A 27,858-nucleotide genomic window follows, 5' to 3' on the forward strand; every position below is an offset into this window, starting at 1 on the left:
ACTCCATCCGCCGCCGCCTTTCACTTCCGGGTGGCCTAAATGGCGAACTCCATTTAATGTCGGGAGATATTGTGCGCTTTTGTGAGTGAAACTAACGCTTTGTGAGGTTTAAAGAGGACGAAGGGATGAACAGAATATTCGGACGAGGTAAACCAAAAGCACCACCGCCGAACTTGTCGGACTGCATCGGCAATGTGAGTATTGGCAAGGCTGGGGTGTATTGTTGTGGTTGTTTGCTGCTCTGTGCCGTTATAGCTCTTTGGCTGCCAATAAAGAAGATAGTCTTGTGACCAGTCTGCTAGTAATCATGTTCTAACATGTTAGATTTGTCAAATGACATGACTGGTTATACTTTGTCATGTATCTGCTCACACAACAAGAATGTATTGTTGTGTTTGTCTGCTACACTGTGCCGTTATAGCTCTCTGGCTGCCAATAAAGAAGATAGTCTTGTGACCAGTCTGCTAGTAATCATGTTCTAACATGTTAGATTTGTCAAATGACATGACTGGTTATACTTTGTCATGTATCTGCTCACACAACAAGACTGTATTGTTGTGGTTGTCTGCTACACTGTGCCGTTATAGCTCTCTGGCTGCCAATAAAGAAGATAGTCTTGTGACCAGTCTGCTGGTAATCATGTTCTAACATGTTAGATTTGACAAATGACATGACTGGTCATACTTTGTCATGTATCTGCTCACACAACAAGACTGTATTGTTGTGGTTGTCTGCTACACTGTGCCGTTATAGCTCTCTGGTTGCCGATAAAGAAGATAGTCTTGTGACCAGTCTGCTAGTAATCATGTTCTAACATGTTAGATTTGACAAATGACATGACTGGTTATACTTTGTCATGTATCTGCTCACACAACAAGACTGTATTGTTGTGGTTGTCTGCTACACTGTGCCGTTATAGCTCTCTGGCTGCCAATATAGAAGATAGTCTTGTGACCAGTCTGCTAATAATAATGTTCCAACATGTTAGTTTTGTCAAATGACAGGACTGGTTATACTTTGTCATGTATCTGCTCACACAACAAGAATGTATTGTTGTGGTTGTTTGCTACACTGTGCCGTTATAGCTCTCTGGCTGCCAATATAGAAGATAGTCTTGTGACCAGTCTGCTAATAATAATGTTCCAACATGTTAGTTTTGTCAAATGACATGACTGGTTGTACTTTGTCATCTATCCGCTCACACAACAAGAATGTATTGTTGTGGTTGTTTGCTACACTGTGCCGTTATAGCTCTCTGGCTGCCAATATAGAAGATAGTCTTGTGACCAGTCTGCTAATAATCATGTTCCAACATGTTAGATTTGTCAAATGACATGACTGGTTATATTTTGTCATGTATCTGCTCACACAACAAGAATGTAGTGTTGTGGTTGTCTGCTACACTGTGCCGTTATAGCTCTCTGGCTGCCAATATAGAAGATAGTCTTGTGACCAGTCTGCTAATAATAATGTTCCAACATGTTAGTTTTGTCAAATGACATGACTGGTTGTACTTTGTCATCTCTCCGTTCACACAACAAGAATGTATTGTTGTGGTTGTTTGCTACACTGTGCCGTTATAGCTCTCTGGCTGCCAATATAGAAGATAGTCTTGTGACCAGTCTGCTAATAATCATGTTCCAATATGTTAGATTTGTCAAATGACATGACTGGTTATATTTTGTCATGTATCTGCTCACACAACAAGAATGTATTGTTGTGGTTGTCTGCTACACTGTGCCGTTATAGCTCTCTGGCTGCCAATATAGAAGATAATCTTGTGACCAGTCTGCTAATAATCATGTTCCAACATGTTAGTTTTGTCAAATGACATGACTGGTTGTACTTTGTCATCTCTCCGCTCACACAACAAGAATGTATTGTTGTGGTTGTTTGCTACACTGTGCCGTTATAGCTCTCTGGCTGCCAATATAGAAGATAGTCTTGTGACCAGTCTGCTAATAATCATGTTCCAACATGTTAGATTTGTCAAATGACATGACTGGTTATACTTTGTCATGTATCTGCTCACACAACAATAATTATGATGAACATCTTGAACCCTATGCCATGAGGTGGCGACTTGTCCAGGGTGTACTCCACCTTCCGCCCGATTGTAGCTGGGATAGGCGCCAGATTTCAACACAATTATTAAGATATGGGAGTATGAAAGATTTATATAACATGTTAAGAGCCTTTTGATTGACAGTTTTTAATTTTATGTCTTGAGTATGTTTATGTAAAGTTTACAATTTAATTCATCATCTTTATAGATTCCCAAAAATGTTGAATACACCCTTTCTATCTCCACATCATCAATTCTTATGTGACACTCTATGTTATTTTTCCTATTTCCAAAAATTTGCGTATTTCCTTTAATTGCCGCCGGGGCGCTAATTAGATTAAAACCTCTTCTCACTCCTGTGCTTACCAAAGGGATGCGGTAAAAGTAAGCATGCGCTAATTATTTTAAAACCTCTTCTCACTCCGGTACTTACCAAAGGCATGCAGTAAAAATTTGAGTGTGATGTAAGCTTAAACCTTAAATCCTACTGAATAGCTCTTAATCGTCTTCCTTTTATGCGATTTCAAATAACCGGTATTGAAATCAGCCTCCTCCATTTTGAAAATGATGACAGGGGAAGTGTCACTCGTGACTAACGAGTTTGACCCGGCGGTAATACTAATCATGCGCTAATTATTTTGGGAAGTGAGTTTGACCCGGCAGTAATTCAAGGCAGGCGCGTACTAAATGCCCTGCGGAAATTCAAGGAAATATGGTATGTATTTTGTTTTATTTAGGTTGATTGATAGTTTATTGGCATCAAACCATTGCTTTAGTTTGTGGAGTTCACTCTCTACAGCAGGGGTCACCAACGCGGTGCCCGTAAGGACCAGATGAGTCGCCCGCTGGCCTGTTCTGAAAATAGCTCATATAGCAGCACTTACCAGTGAGCTGCCTCTATTTTCAAAATTGTATTTATTTACTAACAAGTTGGTCTCGCTTTGGTCGACATTTTTAATTCTAAGAGAGACAAAACTCAAATAGAATTTGAAAATCCAGGAAAATATTTTAATGACTTGGTCTTCACTTGTTTGAATAAATTCATTTATTTTTTTACTTTGCTTCTTATAATTTTCAGAAAGACAATTTTAGATAAAAAATACAACCTTAAAAATGATTTTAGGATTTTTAAACATATATACCTTTTTACCTTTTAGCGCTTTGAGTACCTTGAAGGTAGAAAAGCGCTATACAAGTACAACCCATTTATTTTAAATTCCTTCCTCTTCTTTCCTGACAATTTAAATCAAGTTCAAGTCATTTATTTTTTTGTTGTAAAGAATAATAAATACATTTTAATTTGATTCTTCATTTTAGCTTCTGTTTTTTTGACGAAGAATATTTGTGAAATATTTATTCAAACTTATTATGATTAAAATTCCCAAAATATATTCTGGCAAATCTAGATAATCTGTAGAATCAAATTTAAATCTTATTTCAAAGTCTTTTGAATTTCTTTTAAAATTTTTGTTCTGGAAAATCTAGAAGAAATAATGATTTGTCTTTGTTAGAAATATAGCTTGGTCCAATTTGTTATATATTCTAACAAAGTGCAGATTGGATTGTAACCTATTTAAAACATGTCATCAAAAATACATATTTATTGTGAGAAATCATTGAGATGATCAGTGTTTCCACAAAGATAAATATCATTAATTAATAATAACATAGAGTTAAAGGTAAATTGAGCAAATTGGCTATTTCTGGCAATTTATTTAAGTCTGTATAAAACTGGTAGCCCTTCGCATTAATCAGTACTCAAGAAGTAGCTCTTGGTTTCGAAAAGGTTGGTGACCCCTGCTCTACAGTCTCTAGGAGGTGGCCAAAGTCTTGCCCAGAACAGTACACATTTGTATCATCAGTAAAAAGAATACAGTTGAGGTTTTTTTAAAGACGTTACAAATATCATTAATAGACACTAAAAACTATTTTGGTCCCATTACAGAACCTTGGGATACTCCTTGTGTTATAATCTTTGTATCTGAATCGACATTGTTCATATGCACATACTGTTCTCTGCCACCAAGATAACTTTTCAACCAACCATGAGCAAGACCTCTGACACCATACCTCTGCATTTTGTTTAAAAGTAATGTGTGATCAAAAAGGCCTTGCTAAGGTCAATAAAAACGCCAACAGCAAACTCCTTCTAGAACACAGTAATCTATTTATTCTGGTTTATTGAAACTACAGGGGTGAGTAATGTTACAGACATGATGTGTTATGTTTAAGGCTAAAAGTAAAACATTAATAGCAAATTTACAAAGCATAGAAGAAAAGGTCATATCAAACCTCAGTATTCAAGGACAACTTTAAAACAAATGTGTCTATCAGTGATGGGATTCAATTATGGCATTCTCTTTACAATGAGATAAAATATTGTAGAAATATATTCCAAATAGGGGTGTAACGGTACGTGTATTTATATCGAACCGTTTCGGTACGGGGATTTCGGTTCGGTACGAGGGTGTATCGAACGAGTTTGTATTCTAAAGTCTTAACAAGCTGCTTTGCTTTCTGCCTCTGTCTAAACAGTCAGCACCCAGCATTTTCCCGCCCACACAACCATCTGATTGGTTACATACAAAGCCAATCAGCAGTGCGTATTCAGAGCGATGTAACAGCCAATCAGCAGTGCGTATTCAGAACGTATGTTGTAAATGCTTCATTGTCGAGCAGACATGTGTTTAGCAGCGGACATCGTACACTCCCCAAATTATAAAAAACACTTTCCAGTCTCAACTATTACAAACATCACTATGAGCCTGTTGACGTTCTAGAAACTTAAACTGCAGTTCAGCTCGCTCACAGTTTTCGCTTGAGGTGATGTGAAGGCTAATTAGCTTTTAGTGTAACGTTAACTCATTTTTGTGTGTGTGCGTGCGTGTGTTAGGGGCAGCAAAGCCCTGTCTGTCTGTTATTTCACATGAACGAACATGAACTCCATAGATTTCCGGGATGAATAGTCTCTCCTATTGCAATTGTACTATTTTTCAGCTATAGTTACATTAATCATACGAAATGTAGCAGCCTAGTTTTGAATGGCAGGGTCCCTGCTATCACATGTTGACAAAAATATAACATTTACATAATAAAAGTCAACTACAGGCTTCCCCAATGCTGTAATAAATCAAACATGATGAGTTGACTTGAAACTGTTTAATGTTGCACTTTTTATATGTAGAAGAAAGGTTTTGTCATTTTATTTAATCAAAGCAACAACTTGAGGAAGCTTAATGTGGATTAACGTGGGCAGAATTATTATGGTGTTCCCAAAAAGCCATTGTTTGCAAATTTGGTAAATAAATAACAAACAAATTTATATTTGTTTGTTTCCTTACTGTACCGAAAATGAACCGAACCGTGACCTCTAAACCGAGGTATGTACCGAACCGAAATTTTTGTGTACCGTTACACCCCTAATTCCAAATGAAAAATAAAAAAAAAAGACAGAACAATAAGATCACATGGACAGCCATTAGTGTCTACATTTTGATTTATTTTTATTATTTGTCTGGTTTTGTGAGCTGTATATTACTTTTTTTGTTCGGTTTGTACTTCATGAAGTATTGCACTTGTTTTTTTAGTGTTTTTTTGTTTGTTCTCATTATATTTGGATGTATTTGTTTGGTTTGTATGCTTGTGAATCTGGGCTATCCATGAAGTAAGACTACTTATTATGTTGAAGAGGGCAGGAAATATAAGATGTTCTTCATCCACTTCCTTCTCAAGCATAGGTGTGTAAATATGTATTAAGTTGCTCAAGTTTAATTTTCTATTGATCAGAAATGCACATCAATGAAGGCGATAGATGAAATTAAATTAAATAGGATAAAATTGCTATGGTATGAAAAGGGCTAGGATTAAATCAGCAATGCTTCTTCCGACTCCTTTTCGGACCCGCTGTAATGAAACAACTGCAATTGTGTGATGCATGACATTGTATCGTTTGCATGTTCCAAATAAACTGAAACTGAACTGAACTTGTGTGTTCTATTGAGGTGGATGCAAGGTCAGAGTCCATCGAGAAGAAGATTAGCAGACTCGATGCTGAACTTTTCAAGTACAAGGAACAGATGAAGAAGATGAGAGATGGACCCTCCAAGGTGGAACGCATTCTTAAAAAAAACAAAAAACAGAATGGATTTAAAACAAACAGCACTTCAATTTATTTGTCTTTTGCAGAACATTGTGAAACAGAAGGCGATGAGAGTCCTGAAGCAGAAGAGGATGTAAGTACCTAACACTACTAACTGAACAAGCTGTTTGGTATTAAATGTGGTTAGCATCCTCTTCACAGCTGTTTCTAATACCTTCTTCAAGCTGCCTTTTTACCGTAACAAAAGTCTCAGAGGAAATATGTCGTCCAAAATCCAACCTTGATTTTGGACTGTTCAAAAGTGCTAAGATAGAATTGCTTAGTTCTTGGCGGGACACAATTTTTATATAAGAGCAATATTATTGAGACACACCTTAACTCTCCAATTACAACACACTGTTTGGTGAGTCTTTAGCTTTAATGCTAATGTGCTGTGTTTCAGTGTGTGACTCCAAGAAGTAGCGCTTTTGTGCATTTCTCCAATGTCATATATCACATACAACACGTAATAGATGTCATTTATCAATTACAACAACGTAACAGATGTTATACCGTATTTCCTTGAATTGCCGCCGGGTATATAGTGTGTGCCTGCCTAGAATTACTTTGATTGATTGATTGATTGATACTTTTATTAGTAGATTGCACAGTACAGTACATATTCCGTACAATTGACCACTAAATGGTAACACCCCAATAAGTTTTTCAACTTGTTTAAGTCGGGGTCCACGTTAATCAATTCATGGTAAAACTCGTTTTGCAAAATAATTAGCGCATGCTTAGCATTACCGCCGGCTCAGGATTAACGCCGGGTCAAACTCGTTTCGCAAAATATTATTTTTATTAGCGCATGTCTAGGATTTCCACCGGGTCAAACCCGTTTCGCCAAATAATTAGCATAAGCCTAGAATTTCCCCCGGGTCAAACCCGCCACGTCATGAGTGACACTTCACCTGTCATCATTTTCAAAATGGAGGAGGCTGATTTCAATTATTTGAAATCGCATAAATGGAAGATGTTTAAGAGCTATTCAGTAGGATTTAAGGTCCAAGCTATTGAATATGCTAAAAAGAACAGTAAGCAGCTATTTTTTATTAATATACCGTAGCTGCGTGTGTCAAATATGAGTCATTAAATGACTCCCGCCTCCTGGTGGTAGAGAGCGCTATTGATCCTTCTTGCGACTACTTGGCTGCAGAAGAAGTGACGACAAGCAGCAAGAGTGAGCAGCATGTGTTTATTTTTTCCTCTTGCTTGCACTTTTAACATGGAGGATTACATATCTAAAATAAAACAGTTTTCTAAATTGGACTTTCAATCGAAGCAGGGGGTAATAAAGGAAGATCTCCAACGAAACAGAGAGACTTTTCAAACTGAAGAAAGATAAGGAAGACTTCTATAAGTTTGCTTTTGATCAGAAGGAGCTTCGTATAGACTTCATTTATAAGTAAATGTAAGACCATAATAAAGTTTTTTTTTTAAATTAAATGTGCTTTCCATGATGGTATCCTTACATCACACTCAAATTTTTAAACGCAGGCCTAAATTTACCGCATGCCTTTGGTAAGTGCCGGAGTGAGAATAGGTTTTAAAATAATTAGCGCATGCTTGCCTTTACCGCATGCCTTTGGTAAGTGCCGGAGTGAGAAGAGGTTTTAAATTAATTAGCGCCCCGGCGGCAATTCAAGGAAATACGGTATATCACATACAACAACATAATAGATGTTATATATCGCCTACAACAAAATATGTCATGTATGTCATTGATGTCATGTGTCACATACAACAACGTACAATATGTTGTATATCACATAGAACAAAATAATACATGTCATATATCACTTAAAACAATAGTCTTTGTTGTGGTATTTGGCAAAGATTAAAGGCCAGTGCCAGAGGATCTCAAGATCTGCAAGGGTTGATATGGTAAGAGCAGGTCAGATACATAAGAAGGCGCAGGGCTATTAAAACATTTAAAAACTAATAACAGAACTTTAAAACCAGCCCTGAATACTTGTCAACAGGTACGAAGGCCAGCGAGAACAGCTGGCTCAGCAGTCTTTCAATATGGAGCAGGCCAACTACACCATCCAGACGCTGAAGGACACCAAAACTACTGTAGGTTATGATTGTTCTCCGATGAACAAACATGACAGAAAAAGACAACAGTCTCCTCTGTCCAGGTGGATGCCATGAAGATTGGCGCCAAGGAGATGAAGAGGGCCTACAAAGATGTCAAACTGGACCAGATCGATGTACGTATAACTTTTTCTTTTAGGATAAAACTAGCATCAAAGGGGAACTGCAATTTTGGGGGAATTTTCCCTATTGTTCACAATCCTTATGAGAGACAAGAAGACAAAATGTTTTAGGTTTTTTTTGCATTCTAACATAAAAATCACCTCAATCTAGGTGGCTAGCTCTGCCTCTAAATCACTTTAAATATGCATCTATAAACCGCCAACAATACTTAAATTACGTTCTTTAACCTGTATAATAACCAAACTGGAGCGACATTGTTTTTGTAAGTGTGAACCCTGAGGAACTGTTTTGCTAGCGTATGAGCACTTCGCCATGCTACAGTAAGCCAGCAACTGCGTCAACAACTGACTTGAGTTTGTAGTGCACTACACAATGCAATAGTACACTAATCCGTACTAACTGAAAACATAAATAGTCATATTGCAGTGTCTGGAAAGTATTAGCCCGCATTTCATGTTTTTTTGGATGTACTGTTGTTGTTCTAACACGCATGATGTGCTGCATGTATAATGATCAATGTTATAGTGACTTACTCGATGGCCAGTTGTCTGTATGGGCAAGTTGGCCGGGCACGTGTCCAGTTGATTTGGGTAAGCATACCATTAATCGCTTGGTTCCAAGTTCCACATATACAGCGTCAGGACACTCTTTCAGTTTCTGACTGTTCCAGCGTTTCAGCCTCTTTTTGCCAGTCTCAGTAATAATGATAATAATAATAATGGATAAGATTTATATCGCGCTTTTCTATTGTTAGATACTCAACGCGCTCACAGAGAAGTGGGAACACATCATTCATTCACACCTGGTGGTGGTAAGCTACATCAGTAGCAACAGCTGCCCTGGGGTAGGCTGACGGAAGTGTAGCTGCCAGTTTGCGCCTGCGGCCCCTCCGACCACCATTCATTCATCATTCATTCACCAGTGTGAGCGGCACCGGGGGAAAGGGTGAACTGTCCTGCCCAGGGACAAAACGGCAGCGATTTGGATGTCAATCGGTGGGAAGCGAACCTGCAACCCTCAGGTTTCTGGCACGGCCGCTCTACCCACTACGCCATGCCGCCGTAAGCAGCAGTCCATCCTCCTTATATTCAGGTTAAGAAAGATAAACTTGTGAATCACGGTGGAAGAGGGGTTAGTGCATCTGCCTCACAATACGAAGGTCCTGAGTAGTTCTGAGTTCAATCCCGGGCTCGGGATCTTTCTGTGTGGAGTTTGCATGTTCTCCCCGTGACTGCGTGGGTTCCCTCCGGGTACTCCGGCTCCCTCCCACCTCCAAAGACATGCACCTGGGGATAGGCCCCTCCCACCTCCAAAGACATGCACCTGGGGATAGGCCCCTCCCACCTCCAAAGACATGCACCTGGGGATAGGCCCCTCCCACCTCCAAAGACATGCACCTGGGGATAGGTTGATTGGCAACACTAAATGGTCCCTAGTGTGTGAATGTTGTCTGTCTATCTGTGTTGGCCCTGTGATGAGGTGGCGACTTGTCCAGGGTGTACACCGCCTTCCGCCCGAATGCAGCTGAGATAGTCTCCAGAACCCCCCGCGACCCCAAAAGGGACAATCGGTAGAAAATGGATTTATGGTAGTTGTGAATCTTCATTTGTCCAAAAATAGTCTTTCTTCGTTGTCCGTTAGCAAGTCTGCCATTAACAGAACACACTCGCGTTTGTTTTTGGAAATAAGAACACACATTTGTTGCCAGAAGTGCACTGCCACGGTAACGGAAATAAATGCGCAGAAGAAAGATTTTCCGGTATTGCTTAAAATGACCAAAATACCGTAAATATTGAACATTTTACATACTGTTACAGACGTGTCACTTACTACATTATACATACACTTGAAGTGTGCATATAGAATGTTGATGGAGGGTTTTGAAGTTGTTTTAGAGGGCTTTGAAGGTCACAACGGTGATTCCCGTTAGCCGCATCTTGCAAGCGTTTTTTATCATCTTTAAAATAAATTAAAAAAAAAGACATAATGTGTTCTTTTCTCTCACAATGGTTGTGAATAGGCAAAATTCTAAAACAAAAAAGTGCAATTCGCCTTTAAAACACTAAGAAATTGTTAAACAAATGCACATAAATTTTCACTGTAACACAATTTGTCTGAAATCAATTTTACTGATCCCACGTGTACGATATTTGGGGATTTTTATGGTATATTCTGATGTAATTTTTAGCGTAAACACGACATGTTGAAGGGCTCACAGAGTGCATCACAGATTAAATACATTTCTGTGTGGGTCTGCATCGTCCTAGAAAAGACCGTGCTTTCTTATTCCAACAACAAGCTTTGGATAACAAATTAAATCAAAGCCATCCTAAAAACCAAGGCCCTGTCTACATTAAGCCGGATAACTCCTTAAACAAATAACTATTTAGCCTAAGCTTCTTGTCAGCTACACTAACCCATCGTTTAAAGTTCCCCTCCTTAGATATTTTTTTACACGGGTAAGTCTGCTGTCTATTTCTTGAATCTCCGACTCATTGATGGTTTATAAACGGAGTTCGGAGAGGAAGTGACCTCAGAAAGAACACGCCACAGCCAGCTTGATAACAACCGGTTTTTCCACTCAGAGGTAAACACTAGAAAGATGGAGGCGACTCGTTCAGACATGCCCGTGTTTCTCCTTTTTCTACATGTACATATTTACATATTGTCAGTACTATCTATTCTATCAGAAAACAATGACTAAAACAAACTACAACCAATGCTGGCAATGGTTATTCTGGTGAAAATAAGTAAAGCATGCTGAGCAGCCTATTGTACGCCTAAAACTAAAACGGAGACATTTTACCAAAGTATGCCTATAGGCTACTATTTGAAAAGTTTTTAGATTGCCATATAACTTGGTACATGTAGTCCAGAATATGCCAACACCAATGAGGAATTATTTATACCGTATTTTTCGGACTATAAGTCGCAGATTTTTTCATAGTTTGGCCGAGGGTGCGACTTATACTCGGGAGCGGCTTATGTGTGAAATTATTAACACGTTACCGTAAAATATCAAATAATATTATTTAGCTCATTCACGTAAGTCTCCCGGCTGGCCTGGGAACGCCTCGAGATCCCCCGGGAAGAGCTAGACGAATTGGCTGGGGAGAGGGAAGTCTAGGCTTCCCTGCTTAGGCTGCTGCCCCCGCGACCCAACCTCGGATAAGCGGAAGAAGATGGATGGATGGATGGATGGACGTAAGAGACTAGATGTATAAGATTTCATGGGATTTAATGATTAGGAGTGACAGATTGTTTGGTAAAGGTATAGCATGTTCTATATGTTATAGTTATTTGAATGACTCTTACCATAATATGTTAGGTTAACATAGCAGGCACCTTCTCAGTTGGTTATTTATGCCTCATATAACGTACACTTATTCAGCCTGTTGTTCACTATTCTTTTTTATTTTAAATCGCCTTTCAAATGTCAATTCTTGGTGTTGGGTTTTATCAAATACATTTCCCCCAAAAATGCGACTTATACTACAGTGCGGCTTATATATGTTTTTTCCCTTCTTTATTATGCATTTTCAGCAGGTGCGACTCATACTCCGGAGCGACGTATACTCAGAAAAATACGGTATTTGGCTGTCTTCGTATGTTTCACATTGCCATGATGACAGCCGTGCTAATGTTGGAACCCGTTTCCTCAGCGTATCAGGATATTGAGAACAAAATACGCACTGACACTACCCATATCCACATTTATTTGTCAAAAATAAATGTCAGTTCAATTACACCTTGACATACAGACTATCTGGCATATATGTCTCCCGTTACCCTATTTGTTGATGCGTCATTGATTGGGCTAGCATGCTCAGCATTACACTCGGAGCTAAGCATAGTCACACTAAGCATCTGTTGCAGGAACATACTAGCTTTGTTAGACAAGATAATAGACTGTATTGGACAATATACAGGTGCTGGTCATATTATTAGAATATCATGAAAAAGTTGATTTATTTCATTAATTCCATTTAGAAAGTCAAACTTGTAGAATGTATACATTCATTCCAAACAGACTGATACATTTCAAGTGTTTTTTTTGCCAAAAAGGAGATGATTATATCTGACAACCAATGAAAACCCTAAATTCAACATCTCAGAAAATTAGAATATGGTGAAGAGGTCAGATATTGAAGACACCTGGTGCCACACTCTAATTAGCTAACTAACTCAAAACACCTGGAGAAGCCTTTAAATGGTCTCTCGTTTTGATTCTGTTTGACACACAATCATGGGGAAGACTGCTGACTTGACAACTGTCCAAAAGAGGACCATTGATACTTTAAAGAAGGAGGGCAAGACACAAAAGGTCATTGCCAAAGAGGTTGGATGTTCCCAGAGCTCTGTGTCCAAGCACATTAATAGAGAGGCGAAGGAAAGACAAAGATGTAGTAGAAAAAAGTGTACAAGCAAGAGGGATAACCGCGCCCTGGAGAGGATTGTCAAACAAAACCGATTCAAAAATGTGGGGGAGATCCACAAAGAGTGGACTGCAGCTGGAGTCAGTGCTTCAAGAACCACCACGCACCTATGTATGCAAGATATGGGCTTCAGCTGTCGCATTCCTTGTGTAAAGCCACTCTTGAATAAGAGACAACGTCAAAAGCGTCTCGCCTGGGCTCAAGACGAAACGGACTGGACTGCTGCTGAGTGGTCCAAAGTTATGTTTTCAGATGAAAGTAAATGTTGTATCTCCTTTGGAAATCAAGGTCCCAGAGTCTGGAGGAAGACAGGAGAGGCACTGAATCCACGGTGCCTGAAGTCCAGTGTCAAATGTCCACCCTCGGTAATGGTCTGTGGTGCCATGTCATCTGCTGGTGTTGGTCCACTGTGTCTCCTGAGGTCTAGGGTCAATGCAGCAGTCTACCAGGAATTTTTAGAACACTTTATGCTCCCTGCCGCGGACCAATTTTATGGAGGTGAAGATTTCATTTTCCAACATGACCTGGCACCTGCACACAGTGCCAAATCTACCAGTACCTGGTTTAAGGACCATGGTATCCCTGCTCTTGATTGGCCTGCAAACTCACCTGACCTTAACCCCATAGAAAAGCTATGGGGTATTGTGAAGCGGAAGATGCCAGATGCCAGACCCAACAATGCTGAAGAGCTGAAGGCCACTATTAAAGCAAGCTGGGCTCTCATAACACCTGAGGAGTGCAACAGACTGGTCGACTCCAAGCCACACTGTATTGCTGCAGCAATTCAGGCAAAAGGAGCTGCAACTAAGTATTGATTGCCGTACATGCTGAAACTTTCCATGTTCATACTTTTCAGTTGGCCCACATTTCCTAAAAAATATTTTTTGGTATTAGTCGTAACTAGTATTCTAATTTTCTGAGATACTGAATTTGGGATGTTCAGTAATTGTCAGTACTAATCATCCAAATTTAAAGAAATAAACATTTCAAATATATCACTATGTGTGTAATGAATTGATATAATATGTCAGTTTCACGTTCTGAATATAATTACTGAAATAAATCAACTTTTTCATGATATTCTAATAATATGAACAGCACCTGTATTTTACGTACCAAATGTCCCTTTCCATTTATCATAATTAATAAGAAAACATAAATGTCTTACTTACCTATCAAGGAGGAAATGAGCAAGTTTGGAGTCAGATTAAAAAAAATGTTGTGCCTTCAATGGTCTCCATCTTTCAGAGGCATCCCCGATACTAATCCTCATTTTGTTCCTGGCTTTGTCATGAATAAGTTGAGAATCGTAATGACGCCTTTCAGATTTACTAAGGTCTGACATGTTTAGTAACTTTACCAGTGGCGGTAGCCAGATGAAGAGGGCGGTGCGTAACTGGCAACCTGGATGTGACACACTCACTGACTTTCTAATTGGTCAAAAAGTAGAGGGCGGGACATCAAAATGACAACAATAACAATGTTTCGGGGCTGTAAATCTAATTTTGAAATGAGCATATCCCGGCTGAACTACCGTCATCAGTTAAAGAGGTATTGGAAAATAAATGATTTATGAACAATTTAAGGCGTAAGCCTTACACACGGTGTGTCAGCAACAGGGGGGTCCCACAAGGGACAGTTCTGTCTCCCTTTCTTTTCACCCTCTACACCACAGACTTCCATTACAACACCGAGTCCTGCCACTTTCAGAAGTTTTCTGATGACCCGGCTGTGGTTGGATGCATCAGCCAGGGTGATGAGACAGAGTACAGGGCTGTGGTAGGTGACTTTGTTGCATGGTGTGAGCAGAACCATCTACAGCTCAAGGTGGCAAAGACTAAGGAGCTGATGGTAGATCTGAGGAGGGGGAAGGCACCAGTCACCCTTGTTTCCATCCGTGGGGTCGATGTGGCGATTGTTACGGACTATAAATACCAAGGAGTCCACATCAGGGGTCACCAGGTCACCCGTAAGGACCAGATGAGTCGCCCGCTGGCCTGTTCTAAAAATAGCTCAAATAGCAGCACTTACCAGTGACCTGCCTCTATTTTTTAAATTGTATTTATTTACTAGCAAGCTGGTATCGCTTTGCTGGACATTATTAATTCTAAGAGAGACAAAACTCAAATAGAATTTGAAAATACAAGAAAATATTTTAAAGATTTGGTCTTCACTTGTTTGAATAAATTCATTTATTTTTTTTCTTTGCTTCCTATAACTTTCAAACACAATTTTAGAGAAAAAATATAACCTTAAAAATGATTTTGGGATTTTTAAACACGTATACCTTTTTACCTTTTAAATTCCTTTCTCTTCTTTCCTGACAATTTAAATCAATGTTCAAGTAGAATTTTTTTTGTGTGTAAAGAATAATAAATACATTTTTAATTTAATTCTTCATTTTAGCTTCTGTTTTTTCGACGAAGAATATTTGTGAGATATTTCTTCAAACTTATTATGATTAAAATTCTAAAAAATGATTCTGGCAAATCTAAAACATCTGTAGAATCAAATTTAAATCTTATTTCAAAGTCTTTTGAATTTCTTTTAAAATGTTTGTTCTGGAAAATCTAAAAGAAATAATGATTTGTCTTTGTTAGAAATATAGCTTGGTCCAATTTGTTATATATTCTAACAAAATGCAGATTGGATTTTAACCTATTTAAACATGTCATCAAAATTCTAAAATTAATCTTAATCAGGAAAAATTCCTAATGGTGTTACATAAATTATGTTTTTTAATTTTTTTCAAAAAGATTTGAATTACTGGTAGCTAGTTTTTCTCTTCATTTTTTTCGGTTGAATTTTGAATTTTAAAGAGTCAAAATTGAAGATAAACTATGTTTCAAAATTAAATGTTCTTTTTTTGGGTGTTTTCTTCTCTTTTAAACCGTTCAATTAAATGTTTTTTTCATCATTTATTCTCTACAAAAAACCTTCCGTAAAAGAAAAAAAAAGGTACGACGGAATGACAGACAGAAATACCCATTTTTTTATACATATAGATTTTTTTATTAAAGGTAAATTGAGCAAATTGGCTATTTCTGGCAATTTTTTTTAAGTGTGTATCAAACTGGTAGCCCTTCACATTAATCAGTACCCAAGAAGTAGCTCTTGGTTTCAAAAAGGTTGGTGACCCCTGGTCCACATTGACAATAAACTGGACTGGCAGTCTACATAAAGGCCCTGAGCCGCCTCCACTTCTTGAGGAGGCTGAGGTCTTTTAACATCCGCAGGAAGATGCCGAGGATGTTTAATGAGTCTGTGGTGGCCGGTGCAATCCTGTTCGCTGGGGCAGCACGCTGAAGGTCTCACACTTAATTAGACTCAGTAAACTTATCCGCAAGGTTGGAGACATCATTGGGTCGAAGTTGCATAACATCTTGGACAATGTCCCTCACGCACTTCAACACACTGCAAAAACTGAAATTGAAGTAAGATTAAATACCTCAAATAAGGGTGGTAATTGATTATTTTCTATCTAATAAGATAATTCTTCTCACTAAGCAAATTGTATGTTAGTGTTTTACTTGTTTTAAGGGTGTTGGTCCTAAATGATCTCGGTAAGATATTACAGCTTGTTGCTGAGATTGTATGACCTATATGGAGTAAAACATGCTTGAAACAAGGCTTCACGGTGGAAGAGGGGTTAGTGCGTCTGCCTCACAATACGAAGGTCCTGAGTAGTCCCGGGTTCAATCCCGGGCTCGGGATCTTTCTGTGTGGAGTTTGCATGTTCTCCCCGTGAATGCGTGGGTTAAATCCAGGTACTCCGGCTTCCTCCCACCTCCAAAGACATGTACCTGGGGATAGGCTCCTCCCACTTCCAAAGACATGCACCTGGGGATAGGCCCCTCCCACCTCCAAAGACATCCACCTGGTGATAGGCCCCTCCCACCTCCAAAGACATGCACCTGGGGATAGACCACTCCCACCTCCAAAGACATGCACCTGGGGATAGGCCACTCCCACCTCCAAAGACATGCACCTGGGGATAGGCCCCTCCCACCTCCAAAGACATCCACCTGGGGATAGGCCCCTCCCACCTCCAAAGACATGCACCTGGGGATAGGTTGATTGGCAACACTAAATGGGCCTAGTGTGTGAATGTTGTCTGTCTATCTGTGTTTGCCCTGCGATGAGGTGGCGACTTGTCCAGGGTGTATCCCGCCTTCCGCCCGATTGTAGCTGAGATAGGCACCAGCGCCACCCGCGACCCCAAAGGGTATAAACGGTAGAAAATGGATGGATGGATGCCTGAAACTACATTATCAACTGATGCAAAGTTGTGTCATCAACACTCACGAGTATAAAACTACTTTTTTAAAGTAATAATTTCTTACTTCAAGCATGGGGAAAAAAATCGTGATACTGAGCGCATATCATTATGTCAATCAATCAATCAATCAATCAATGTTTATTTATATAGCCCTGAATAACCAGTGTCTCAAAGGGCTTCACAAACCACAACGACATCCTCGGTAAAGCCCACATAAGGGCAAGGAAAAACTCACCCCAGTGGGCCGTCGGTGACAATGACAATGATGACTATGAGAAACCTTGGAGAGGACCACATATGTTTGGCAACCACTCCCCCACCCTCCCCACAAGCAATTGTTGAAAAATATTCTTATGTTAAATTTAAGAATATTTTTCAACATATTGAGCAAAAGGTCTTTTTTTTTTTTTACTACCAAAAAAGTGCACTTATTATTAGTGAGAATAAACTTCTTTTAAGGTATTTTGGGGTTCATTGAGGTTATGTTTTTTGACTTGTTTTGGAAAGTCTTGACAAGCCAAATTTTATTGTTCTATGGCAGATAATTTTGCCTAATTTTTATAAATTTTTTTCTTTTTTTTTATTACACTGACTTTTTGCAGTGTACAAAAGTACTTTCAGCGCTAGACTTATCCCACCACGATACAAAACTGAACGCAACAGAAGGTTATTCCTGCATGGGGTCATCAAACTTTACAATGCATCACTCAAGTAGTCGTGGAAACTGTTTATTCATCTGGACACATTTAATAAACCCCATAGCTGTGCAATATTCTATCATATTTTTAAACTTTTATGTTTAATAATGTGCAATAGCTGTCCCACACTACCATTCTGGTTATTTCACATTGTACCTTTTGTCTAACTTGTCTATTTTGTACATATCATGGCCGTCTTACTGGGTACCTTTTGTTTAACGTATTGCTAATTATTTTATATTGCTTTATCTATTTCCCCTTCTTTATTTCTATTTATTGTATTTATGAAGAGCAACAATAACACCAGAATTTCCGGATTAATAAAGTATTTCGGATTCTGATTATTTTATGACTTGTTTCCAAAATAGTCTGTTTTTTTCTAAATTATATTGTTAAAGTTAAAGTACCAATGATTGTCACACACACACACACACACACTAGGAGTAGCAAAATTATTCTCTGCATTTGACCCATCGCCCTTGATCACCCCCTGGGAGGTGAGGGGAGCAGTGGGCAGCAGCCGTGGCCGCGCCCGGGAATCATTTTAGGTGATTCAGCATCTACATGCTGCCGCTAGGTGACATCATACGCAAATACGGTATTAGCTTTCACTGTTATGCTGATGACACCCAACTCTACATGCCCCTAAAGCTGACCAACACACCGGATTGTAGTCAGCTGGAGGCGTGTCTTAATGAAATTAAACAATGGATGTCCGCTAACTTTTTGCAACTCAACGCCAAAAAAACGGAAATGCTGATTATCGGTCCTGCTAGACACCGACCTCTATTTAATGATACAACTCTAACATTTGACAACCAAACAATTAAACAAGGCGACACAGTAAAGAATCTGGGTGTTATCTTTGACCCAACTCTCTCCTTTGAGGCACACATTAAAAGCGTTACTAAAACGGCCTTCTTTCATCTCCGTAATATCGCAAAAATTTGCTCCATTCTGTCCACTAAAGACGCTGAGATCATTATCCATGCGTTTGTTACGTCTCGCCTCGACTACTGTAACGTATTATTTTCGGGTCTCCCCATGTCTAGCATTAAAAGATTACAGTTGGTACAAAATGCGGCTGCTAGACTTTTGACAAGAACAAGAAAGTTTGATCACATTACGCCTGTACTGTATATACCTTTATATACATATATACATACATATATACCTATACTGTATATACCTTTATATACATATATACATACATATATACCTATACTGTATATACCTTTATATACATATATACATACATATATACCTGTACTGGCTCACCTGCACTGGCTTCCTGTGCACTTAAGATGTGACTTTAAGGTTTTACTACTTACGTATAAAATACTACACGGTCTAGCTCCATCCTATCTTGCCGATTGTATTGTACCATATGTCCCGGCAAGAAATCTGCGTTCAAAGGACTTCGGGTTATTAGTGATTCCCAAAGCCCAAAAAAAGTCTGCGGGCTATAGAGCGTTTTCCGTTCGGGCTCCAGTACTCTGGAATGCCCTCCCGGTAACAGTTCGAGATGCTACCTCAGTAGAAGCATTTAAGTCTCACCTTAAAACTCATTTGTATACTCTAGCCTTTAAATAGACTCCCTTTTTAGACCGGTTGATCTGCCGTTTCTTTTCTTTTTCTCCTATGTCCCACTCTCCCTTATGGAGGGGGTCCGGTCCGATCCGGTGGCCATGTACTGCTTGCCTGTGTATCGGCTGGGGACATCTCTGCGCTGCTGATCCGCGTCCGCTTGGGATGGTTTCCTGCTGGCTCCGTTGTGAACAGGACTCTCGCTGCTGTGTTGGATCCGCTTTGGACTGGACTCTTGCGACTGTGTTGGATCCATTATGGATTGAACTTTCACAGTATCATGTTAGACCCGCTCGACATCCATTGCTTTCCTCCTCTCCAAGGTTCTCATAGTCCTCATTGTCACCGACGTCCCACTGGGTGTGAGTTTTCCTTGCCCTTATGTGGGCCTACTGAGGATGTCGTAGTGGTTTGTGCAGCCCTTTGAGACACTAGTGATTTAGGGCTATATAAGTAAACATTGATTGATTGATTGATTGATTTAACCCACAATTCCAACCCTTGATGCTGACTACCAAGCAGGGAGGTAATGGCTCCCATTTTTATAGTCTTTGGTATGACTCGGCAGTTTCAACTCACCTTTTCACTTTGTAAAAGCGCTTTGAGTCACTAGAGAAAATTGCTATACTATATATATATATATATATATATATATATATATATATATATATATATATATATATACACACAGTATATAAACCTACCCATCTCAGGGCGGACACTCTAACCACCAGGCCACTTTTTTTGTCCTTCCAGGACCTGCAGGATCAGTTGGAGGACATGATGGAAGATGCCAGCGAGGTCCAAGAGGCTCTGAGTCGCAGCTACGGCACTCCAGAAATCGACGAGGATGATCTAGAAGCAGGTATCCCTTTGAACCACGTCTCCTGTCACTCACTCCATTTATCATCCAGCAGCATTGCATGGAAGCACAAATATGCTAAGAATATGAAATGTTTCATTTTAAAACCTCCAAACTGAAACTTGTTTTGATTGATTGATTGATACTTTTATTAGTAGTTTGCACAGTACAGTACATATTCCGTACAATTGGCCACTAAATGGTAACACCCCAATAAGTTTTTCAACTTGTTTAAGTCGGGGTCCACGTTAATCAATTCATGGTACAAATATATACTATCAACATAATACAGTCATCACACAAGTTAATCATCATAGTATATACATTGAATTATTTACATTATTTACAATCCGGGGGGTGGGATGAGGAGCTTTGGTTGATATCAGTACTTCAGTCATCAACAGAGAAATGGACATTGAAACAGTGTAGGTCTTATTTAATAGGACGGCGTGGCGCAGTGGGAGAGTGGCCGTGCGCAACCCGAGGGTCCCTGGTTCAATCCCCACCTAGTACCAACCTTGTTGTGTCCTGAGCAAGACACTTCACCCTTGCTCCTGATGGGTGATGGTTAGCGCCTTGCATGGCAGCTCCCTCCATCAGTGTGTGAATGGGTAAATATGGAAGTAGTGTCAAAGCGCTTTGAGTACCTTGAAGGTAGAAAAGCGCTATACAAGTACAACCCATTTATTTATTTATATGTACAGCCAGCAGAGAACATAGTGAGTTCACATAGCATAAGAACAAGTATATACATTAGAAGTACATTTGAGTTGTTTATAATCCGGGGAGATGGGATGTGAATGGAGGAGGGTATTAGTAAAGTGTTGAAGTTGCCTGGAGGTGTTGTTTTAGAGCGCTTTTGAAGGAATATAGAGATGCACTTACTTTTATACCTGTTGGGAGTGCATTCCACATTGATGTGGCATAGAAAGAGAATGAGTTAAGACCTTTGTTAGATCGGAATCTGGGTTTAACGTGGTTTGTGGAGCTCCCCCTGGTGTTGTGGTTATGGCGGTCATTTACGTTAAGGAAGTAGTTTGACATGTACTTCGGTATCAGGGAAGTGTAGCGGATTTTATAGACTAGGCTCAGTGCAAGTTGTTTTACTCTGTCCTCCACCCTGAGCCAGCCCACTTTGGAGAAGTGGGTTGGATTGAGGTGTGATCTGGGGTGGAGGTCTAAAAGTAACCGGACTAGCTTATTCTGGGATGTTTGGAGTCTAGATTTGAGGGTTTTGGAGGTGCTGGGGTACCAGGAGGTGCAAGCGTAATGGAAGAAGGGTTGAATGAGAGTTCCCGCTAGAATCCTCAAGGTGCTTTTGTTGACCAGAGTTAGTCAACAAAAGTTAGTTAGTCAAAGCAGTCATGTATTATTGAATTAATGGGCCTGCTCCAACTTGATTGAGACTTGTATTAGTAGATTGCACAGTACAGTACATATTCCGTACAACTGACCACTAAATTGTAACACCCCAATAAGTTTTTCAACTTGTTTAAGTCGGGGTCCACGTTAATCAATTCATGGTAACTAATAATGATAACGATAATAGCATTTAAAAAAAACCCTTCAAATTACTAAAACCATTATGTTGTGGTTATTGTTATTGAGTGTGGTGTCGATACCAATATTTTGGTACTGGTACCAAAAATATGATACTTTTCGGTACTTTTAGATGCTTTTCTAAATAAAGCGGACCACAAAAAATGTCATTATTGGCTTTATTTTAACAAAAAGTCTTATGGTACATTAAACATATGTTTACTATTGTAATTTAGTCTTTGAATCAAATGTTGAACATACTAGACAACTTGTCTTTTAGTAGTAAGTAAACAAACAAAGACTCCTAATTAGTCTGCTGACGTATGCAGTAACATATTTCTACACATTATGAGGGACAAACTGTAAACATTTATTATTAATCCCCTTGTTCATTTACTGTTAATATCTGCTTACTTTCTCTTTTAAAATGTTCTATCGGCGTGGCGCAGTGGGAGAGTGGCCGTGCGCAACCCGAGGGTCACTGGTTCAAATCCCACCTAGTACCAACCTCGTCACGTCCGTTGTGTCCTGAGCAAGACACTTCACCCTTGCTCCTGATGGGTGCTGGTTGACGCCTTGCATGGCAGCTCCCTCCATCAGTGTGTGAATGTGTGTGTGAATGGGTAAATGTGGAAGTACTGTCAAAGCGCTTTGAGTACCTTGAAGGTAGAAAAGCGCTATACAAGTACAACCCATTTATTTATTATTTATTTATTTATCTACACTTCTGTTAAAGTGTAATAATGGTTTATTTTTCTCTTCTTTGATACTTTACATTAGTTTTGGATGATACCACAAATTTGGGTATCAATCTGATACCAAGTAGTTACAGGATCATACATTGGTCATATTCAAAGTCCTCATGATTCCAGGGGCATATTTACTGACTTTATAGACATAATGTATATTTTAAAAAAAACGAAAGAATATGTTGTGATGCAAAAAAATATTGACGTAATCATAATAGTATCGACTAGATACGTTCCTGTACTTGGTATCATTAGGTGTAGATCCACCAATGGCGTTTGTTTACATTGTGACGCCGGTGAGCTACGGTGTGTATTGAAGCATGGTTAGCTATTCCTCGTCCTGCAGTGATAACGGTACTTGTAAGTAACTTACTTTATTTGTCGCCATGGAGGCAAGACTTAGTGATGTACAAGTAGCTACAACACTGCCGACTGCAGCTGGACTTTAGCCGCTAGCTAGCTAGCTAGCCATGTCTTAAAGCAGCTCTTCCTGAGGGTGTTTCAGTGTTATAACTTCACCTTTATCTTTACTTTTTACACCAAAATGCGTCCGTTCTTCCTTTTCTGTCTATACCATGTGTCTGCTTGTAAGTACTCTGTGTGTGTGCACTGCTGAACATGCTCGTCTGCTCGTTATGGGGGACCGGTACTTTTCAGAGGCGTTATAATACCGAATATGATTCATTAGTATCACGGTACTATAGTATTACCAGTGTACCGTACAACCCTATTGCTATTATAATACCTAATATATTCCTATGTTATGTCACTTACCCTCACCTCCCAGGGAGTGATCAAAGGGATGGGTCAAATGCAGAGAATAATTTAGCCACATCTAGTGTGTGTGTGACAATCATCAGTACTTTAACTATAACTTTATAAAAGTACTTTTTTTTTCACAATCACTGCTCTGTATTCAATATAAAATATATATTTGCCAGAACAATAGTGTCATCTGGTGGTGCAAAGCCTCTCCTGCTCCTGTTGAATGAGCAATGTAGTAAAGTGAAGTCACGTATTCCAAGTAGTGAATGTCAGTAAAATTTAGTCCAGTGCATTTTTGTTATTTGTGTGTTCCAGAGCTGGATGCCCTGGGTGACGAGCTCCTGCTGGATGAGGACAGTTCTTACCTGGACGAGGCCTCGACTGCTCCCTCCATCCCCGAGGGCATGCCTGGGGAAAGCAAGACAAACAAAGTAACTATCCCTAAAAAAAAGCTTTAAAGTTCTTGATTTTCGCTATTTGCGATGCGACTATCCATTTCCCTGTGACGTCATACAGTGCTGCCAATACAAACAACATGGCGGTTACCACAGCAAGATATAGCGACATTAGCTCGGATTCAGACTCTGATTTCAGCGGCTTAAGCGATTCAACAGATTACGCATGTATTGAAACAGATGGTCGAAGTATGGAGGCAGGTAGCGAAAACGAAATTGAAGAAGAAATTGAAGCTATTGAGCGAATAGCTATTGACGCTATTCGGCCATAGCATGGGTGTACCTAAAGAAGTGGCCCATAGCATGGCTGCCTTATTAGCATCGCCGGTAAAATGTGCGGACCAAACGATCAGGACTTTCGCATCTTGTGACACTGGAGCAACTTAAATCCGTCGATTGGTAAGTGTTTGTTTCGCATTAAATGTGGGTATCTAGTTTCAAATGTACATACAGCTAGCTAAATAGCATGTTAGCATCGATTAGCGTAGCATGTTAGCATCGATTAGCTGGCAGTCATGCTGCGACCAAATATGTCTGATTAGCACATAAGTCACCAACATCAACAAAACTCACATTTGTGATTTCGTTGACTTAATCGTTGCAAATGCATCTGCAGGTTATCCATACATCTCTGTGCCATGTCTGTCTTAGCATCGCCGGTAAAATGTGAAGACACTCTGGCAAATTCAATGGGGGTCTGGCGGCAGATTTCTTGCCAGTGGTGCAACTTGAATCCCTCCCTGTTAGTGTTGTTACACCCTCCGACAACACACCCACGAGGCATGATGTCTCCAAGGTTACAAAAAATAGTCGAAAATACGGAAAATAACAGACCTGAGACCTGGTGTTTGTAATGTGAAAATGAATATGGCGGGGGTGTTACCTCGGTGACGTCACGTTCTGACGTCATCGCTAAAAGACCGATAAACAGAAAGGCGTTTAATTTGCCAAAATTCACCCATTTAGAGTTCAGAAATCGGTTAAAAAAATACAAGGTCTTTTTTCTTCAACATCAAGGTATATATTGACGCTTGCATAGGTTTGGTGATAATGTTCCCCTTTAACCGATTTGAACCGTTCCAGCAGCCACACCCTCCACTCACCCTGGACATTCAAGTCAAAATGTTTTTGTATCCCAAAATGTCCCTGATTGCCAGGAAGTCCTGCTTTTAAATACCACCGTTTTTGCACTTTTGTCTTTTAACTTCTTCTCCCCAAGTTTTTGTCTGATTGGAACCGTTCGAGTATTGAAACGTTTGACCCGGCTGAGAATTAATGGCAAGCATCTTTTTTTCTCCCCAAAATTTTGATGATTACCAGGAATTCAAGGCTTTCCGGGACATTTTTAACGCTAGTATTTACCTAATTCGAACCGTTCCACCATCTCCACACCCTCCTCATCCTGGACATTGAAGCCAACATGTTTCCCTTTGCTCAAATTTCCGGTTTTCCCGGAGTTACCAGGAATTTCACCCCATTGAAAAGTTAAGTTAAAGTTAAAGTTCCAACAATTGTCCCACACACGAGTGGGTAAAATACAAACTTCTTCATATCTCATATTTCTCAATAGATATTAAATGGTTCCAAAGTCAAAAAGCTCTTTTGCTCTTGTTAGTTAACAGGCTAATATTAGCATGCTAATGATTTTTGCTGTCAATTTGAGTTAATTTCCGTCATTTTCACCTAAAAATCATGGAAATTGCTCCTCGGTGTCGTCTTCGAAGAATGCGAGCGGTTACCGGTTAGCATTTTGACATTAGCATGGTAATGTTTTTAGCTAGCATTTTAGCTAATTTTGTACTTTATCACCTTATAATTGTCTAAATCTTGGCGCCATATTAGTTTTTACCTTTATGTTAATATTAATATGTTAACATTACCATGCTAACTGTTTTTGCTAGAATTTAGCTGCTTTTGTACTTTTTTTAACCTACTTTCTTACTTGGCGCCATCTTAAAAGTATGTTAGCTGTTTCCCTGTATCCAGGCTAATGTTAGCATGCTAATGTTTATGCTAGTTTTTATACATTTTAACGTAATCATGGATTCCGTAACCTTCTGCCATATTAGAAGTATGTTAACTGTCAGGGGTATTTGGTGACAAACCCCAAGATGCAGAGATGGAGGCAGGCATGGAGTGAGCTAACATGATTTTGATATAAATACTAAGACAAAACCAAACAAAGGCAGGCATGGAGTGAGCAAACATGATTTTAATATAAATACTAAGACAAAACCAAACAAAGGGTTCAAACCAAAAGCGCATATGTGGGCGGATAAAAAAACAAAAGGCCTAGCGTGGAAGCTAACAGGTATCTAGCAGAAAACAGAAAAACTGGAAAAAGCTAATGGCTAACAAAAACAGCTTACCGCTACGACGACCAGGACAAGATGTAGCACGACAGGTAATAGCTGAAATGATGCCAGACATGACAGGCAGCAAAGACACAAGAGTGACATGAGGCAACGATAATACAAATGACAATACAATAATTCAGCAACTGACACAAGACAAAGGAGGTACAAATAGGAGCGGGCTGATTGGCAACAGGTGTGGCCAGATGCCAATCAGCCGCATCTGAAGGGGAACACAGCACTCAGGGAACAAGACAGGAAGCTGACAAATTAAGAGCACTTGACAGGAACTAAGGACAGGAAATACTAAACACACTGAGGAGGAACACAGCACTCAGGGAACAAGACAGGAAGCTGACAAATTAAGAGCACTTGACAGGAACTAAAAGACAGGAAATACTAAACACAGGGAACAGACAAATGCAGAGGAAAAAACTAAAACATTGACAAACTGTCAGGAGCGAGCCTGACATTAACTCTTCCAACCATAGCAACATTTAGCATTTGAAGATTTATACTACATTTCAGTACAGCTTCTGCTCTCAACCCACTTTTAACCTATAAACTATTTCAACCATTTCTACATTTATCATACATTCAAATAATATTCCAGGTCATCAGCTCTTTAACATTCAAACCATTTCACCATTCAAACTATTCCTACAGTCATTCTACAAGCTTCAGCATTTTGACATTTACACAGAATTTAATTTTCTAGTATTTCTATTATTTCTTCCAATTATTTCAGGTCAGCTTCTACTGCCTAATCTTTTTTTTACAAGTGTGTACAGCAAGTGAAATTAAAAGCTATAAAGGTCTTTGTGATGTTTACAGTCAGTTTATGGTTGGCAAGAATGATTTGGGAATGTTATATTTTCATTTTTGATTAAAAAATAGTCCTAGTTTATTACACGGCCGCCCTACCAACATAGTTATACCGCCCCAATTAATTCATGTATATACAATTCAATCTGGCCCATTCAATTAAATTTGTTATTGTCCGTATCGATGTAAAATGGTCCTGAATTATTTTTAATATTGTCTTAGCAATGACCTGTTGAAACTTGGCGATACCCTGTTATAGCAAAAAGGTGGAAGATGTAACATTTTCTCTTTCATTGCAGGATGGCGTCCTGGTGGATGAGTTTGGCCTACCGCAGATTCCCGCTACATAAAAAATGCTACACTTTGAAAACACTCTGGGGTTTTTTTAAGACTGTAGATTAATATTAATATTACATTTCAAAACTGTTTGACCACCATAATTAAACTGGACTAGCATGTAGTCTTAACATAGGTAATATTTTATTGTTTCTACTGGTAAGTATTACTTTACTTTAACTTCATTTAAGTTTAGTTCAGTATTTAGTTTGATTATCTACAGTTGTGTGTATGATGACTTTTGAACTGTCTGCAGATGAATGGAAACACACCAATGACTGAAGTAAATCTGGATTTATTGATTGCTGTAGTTGACGATCATTCTGTGTCATTTCTCTCAGTTTTTTCAAACCAGCAAGCTTGAAGGAGTTTGAGTCCTTGTCAGGTTCAAACACCGAACTATCTATTAAACAAGACAAGAAGCAAGGAATCAAGCAGAGACAGAGTTTAATTTTGCTCATGAGGAGAAACGTGTTGGGCTGCACACTCGGTTACAGTCTCCCACTACGCTCTAAGGTACAGTCCCACGTGCTCCTCTATTTATTCG

At 39.3% G+C, this 27,858-nt stretch overlaps 1 protein-coding gene across 1 annotated transcript; it reads left to right on the plus strand.

The window, feature by feature from the left end:
* On the plus strand, positions 1-27,621 carry chmp5a (charged multivesicular body protein 5a). The gene is made up of 8 exons (XM_061921050.1): positions 1-194; positions 6,067-6,171; positions 6,251-6,297; positions 8,189-8,282; positions 8,348-8,419; positions 20,183-20,291; positions 23,657-23,772; positions 27,275-27,621. Exons 1-8 carry the CDS (start codon positions 126-128, stop codon positions 27,323-27,325), a joined length of 663 nt encoding a protein of 220 aa, XP_061777034.1. The 5' UTR covers positions 1-125; the 3' UTR covers positions 27,326-27,621.
* Positions 27,622-27,858: the final 237 nt, after the last annotated feature.

This window comes from Nerophis ophidion, linkage group LG14, assembly GCF_033978795.1.
Source record: "Nerophis ophidion isolate RoL-2023_Sa linkage group LG14, RoL_Noph_v1.0, whole genome shotgun sequence".
Taxonomy (NCBI): domain Eukaryota; kingdom Metazoa; phylum Chordata; class Actinopteri; order Syngnathiformes; family Syngnathidae; genus Nerophis; species Nerophis ophidion.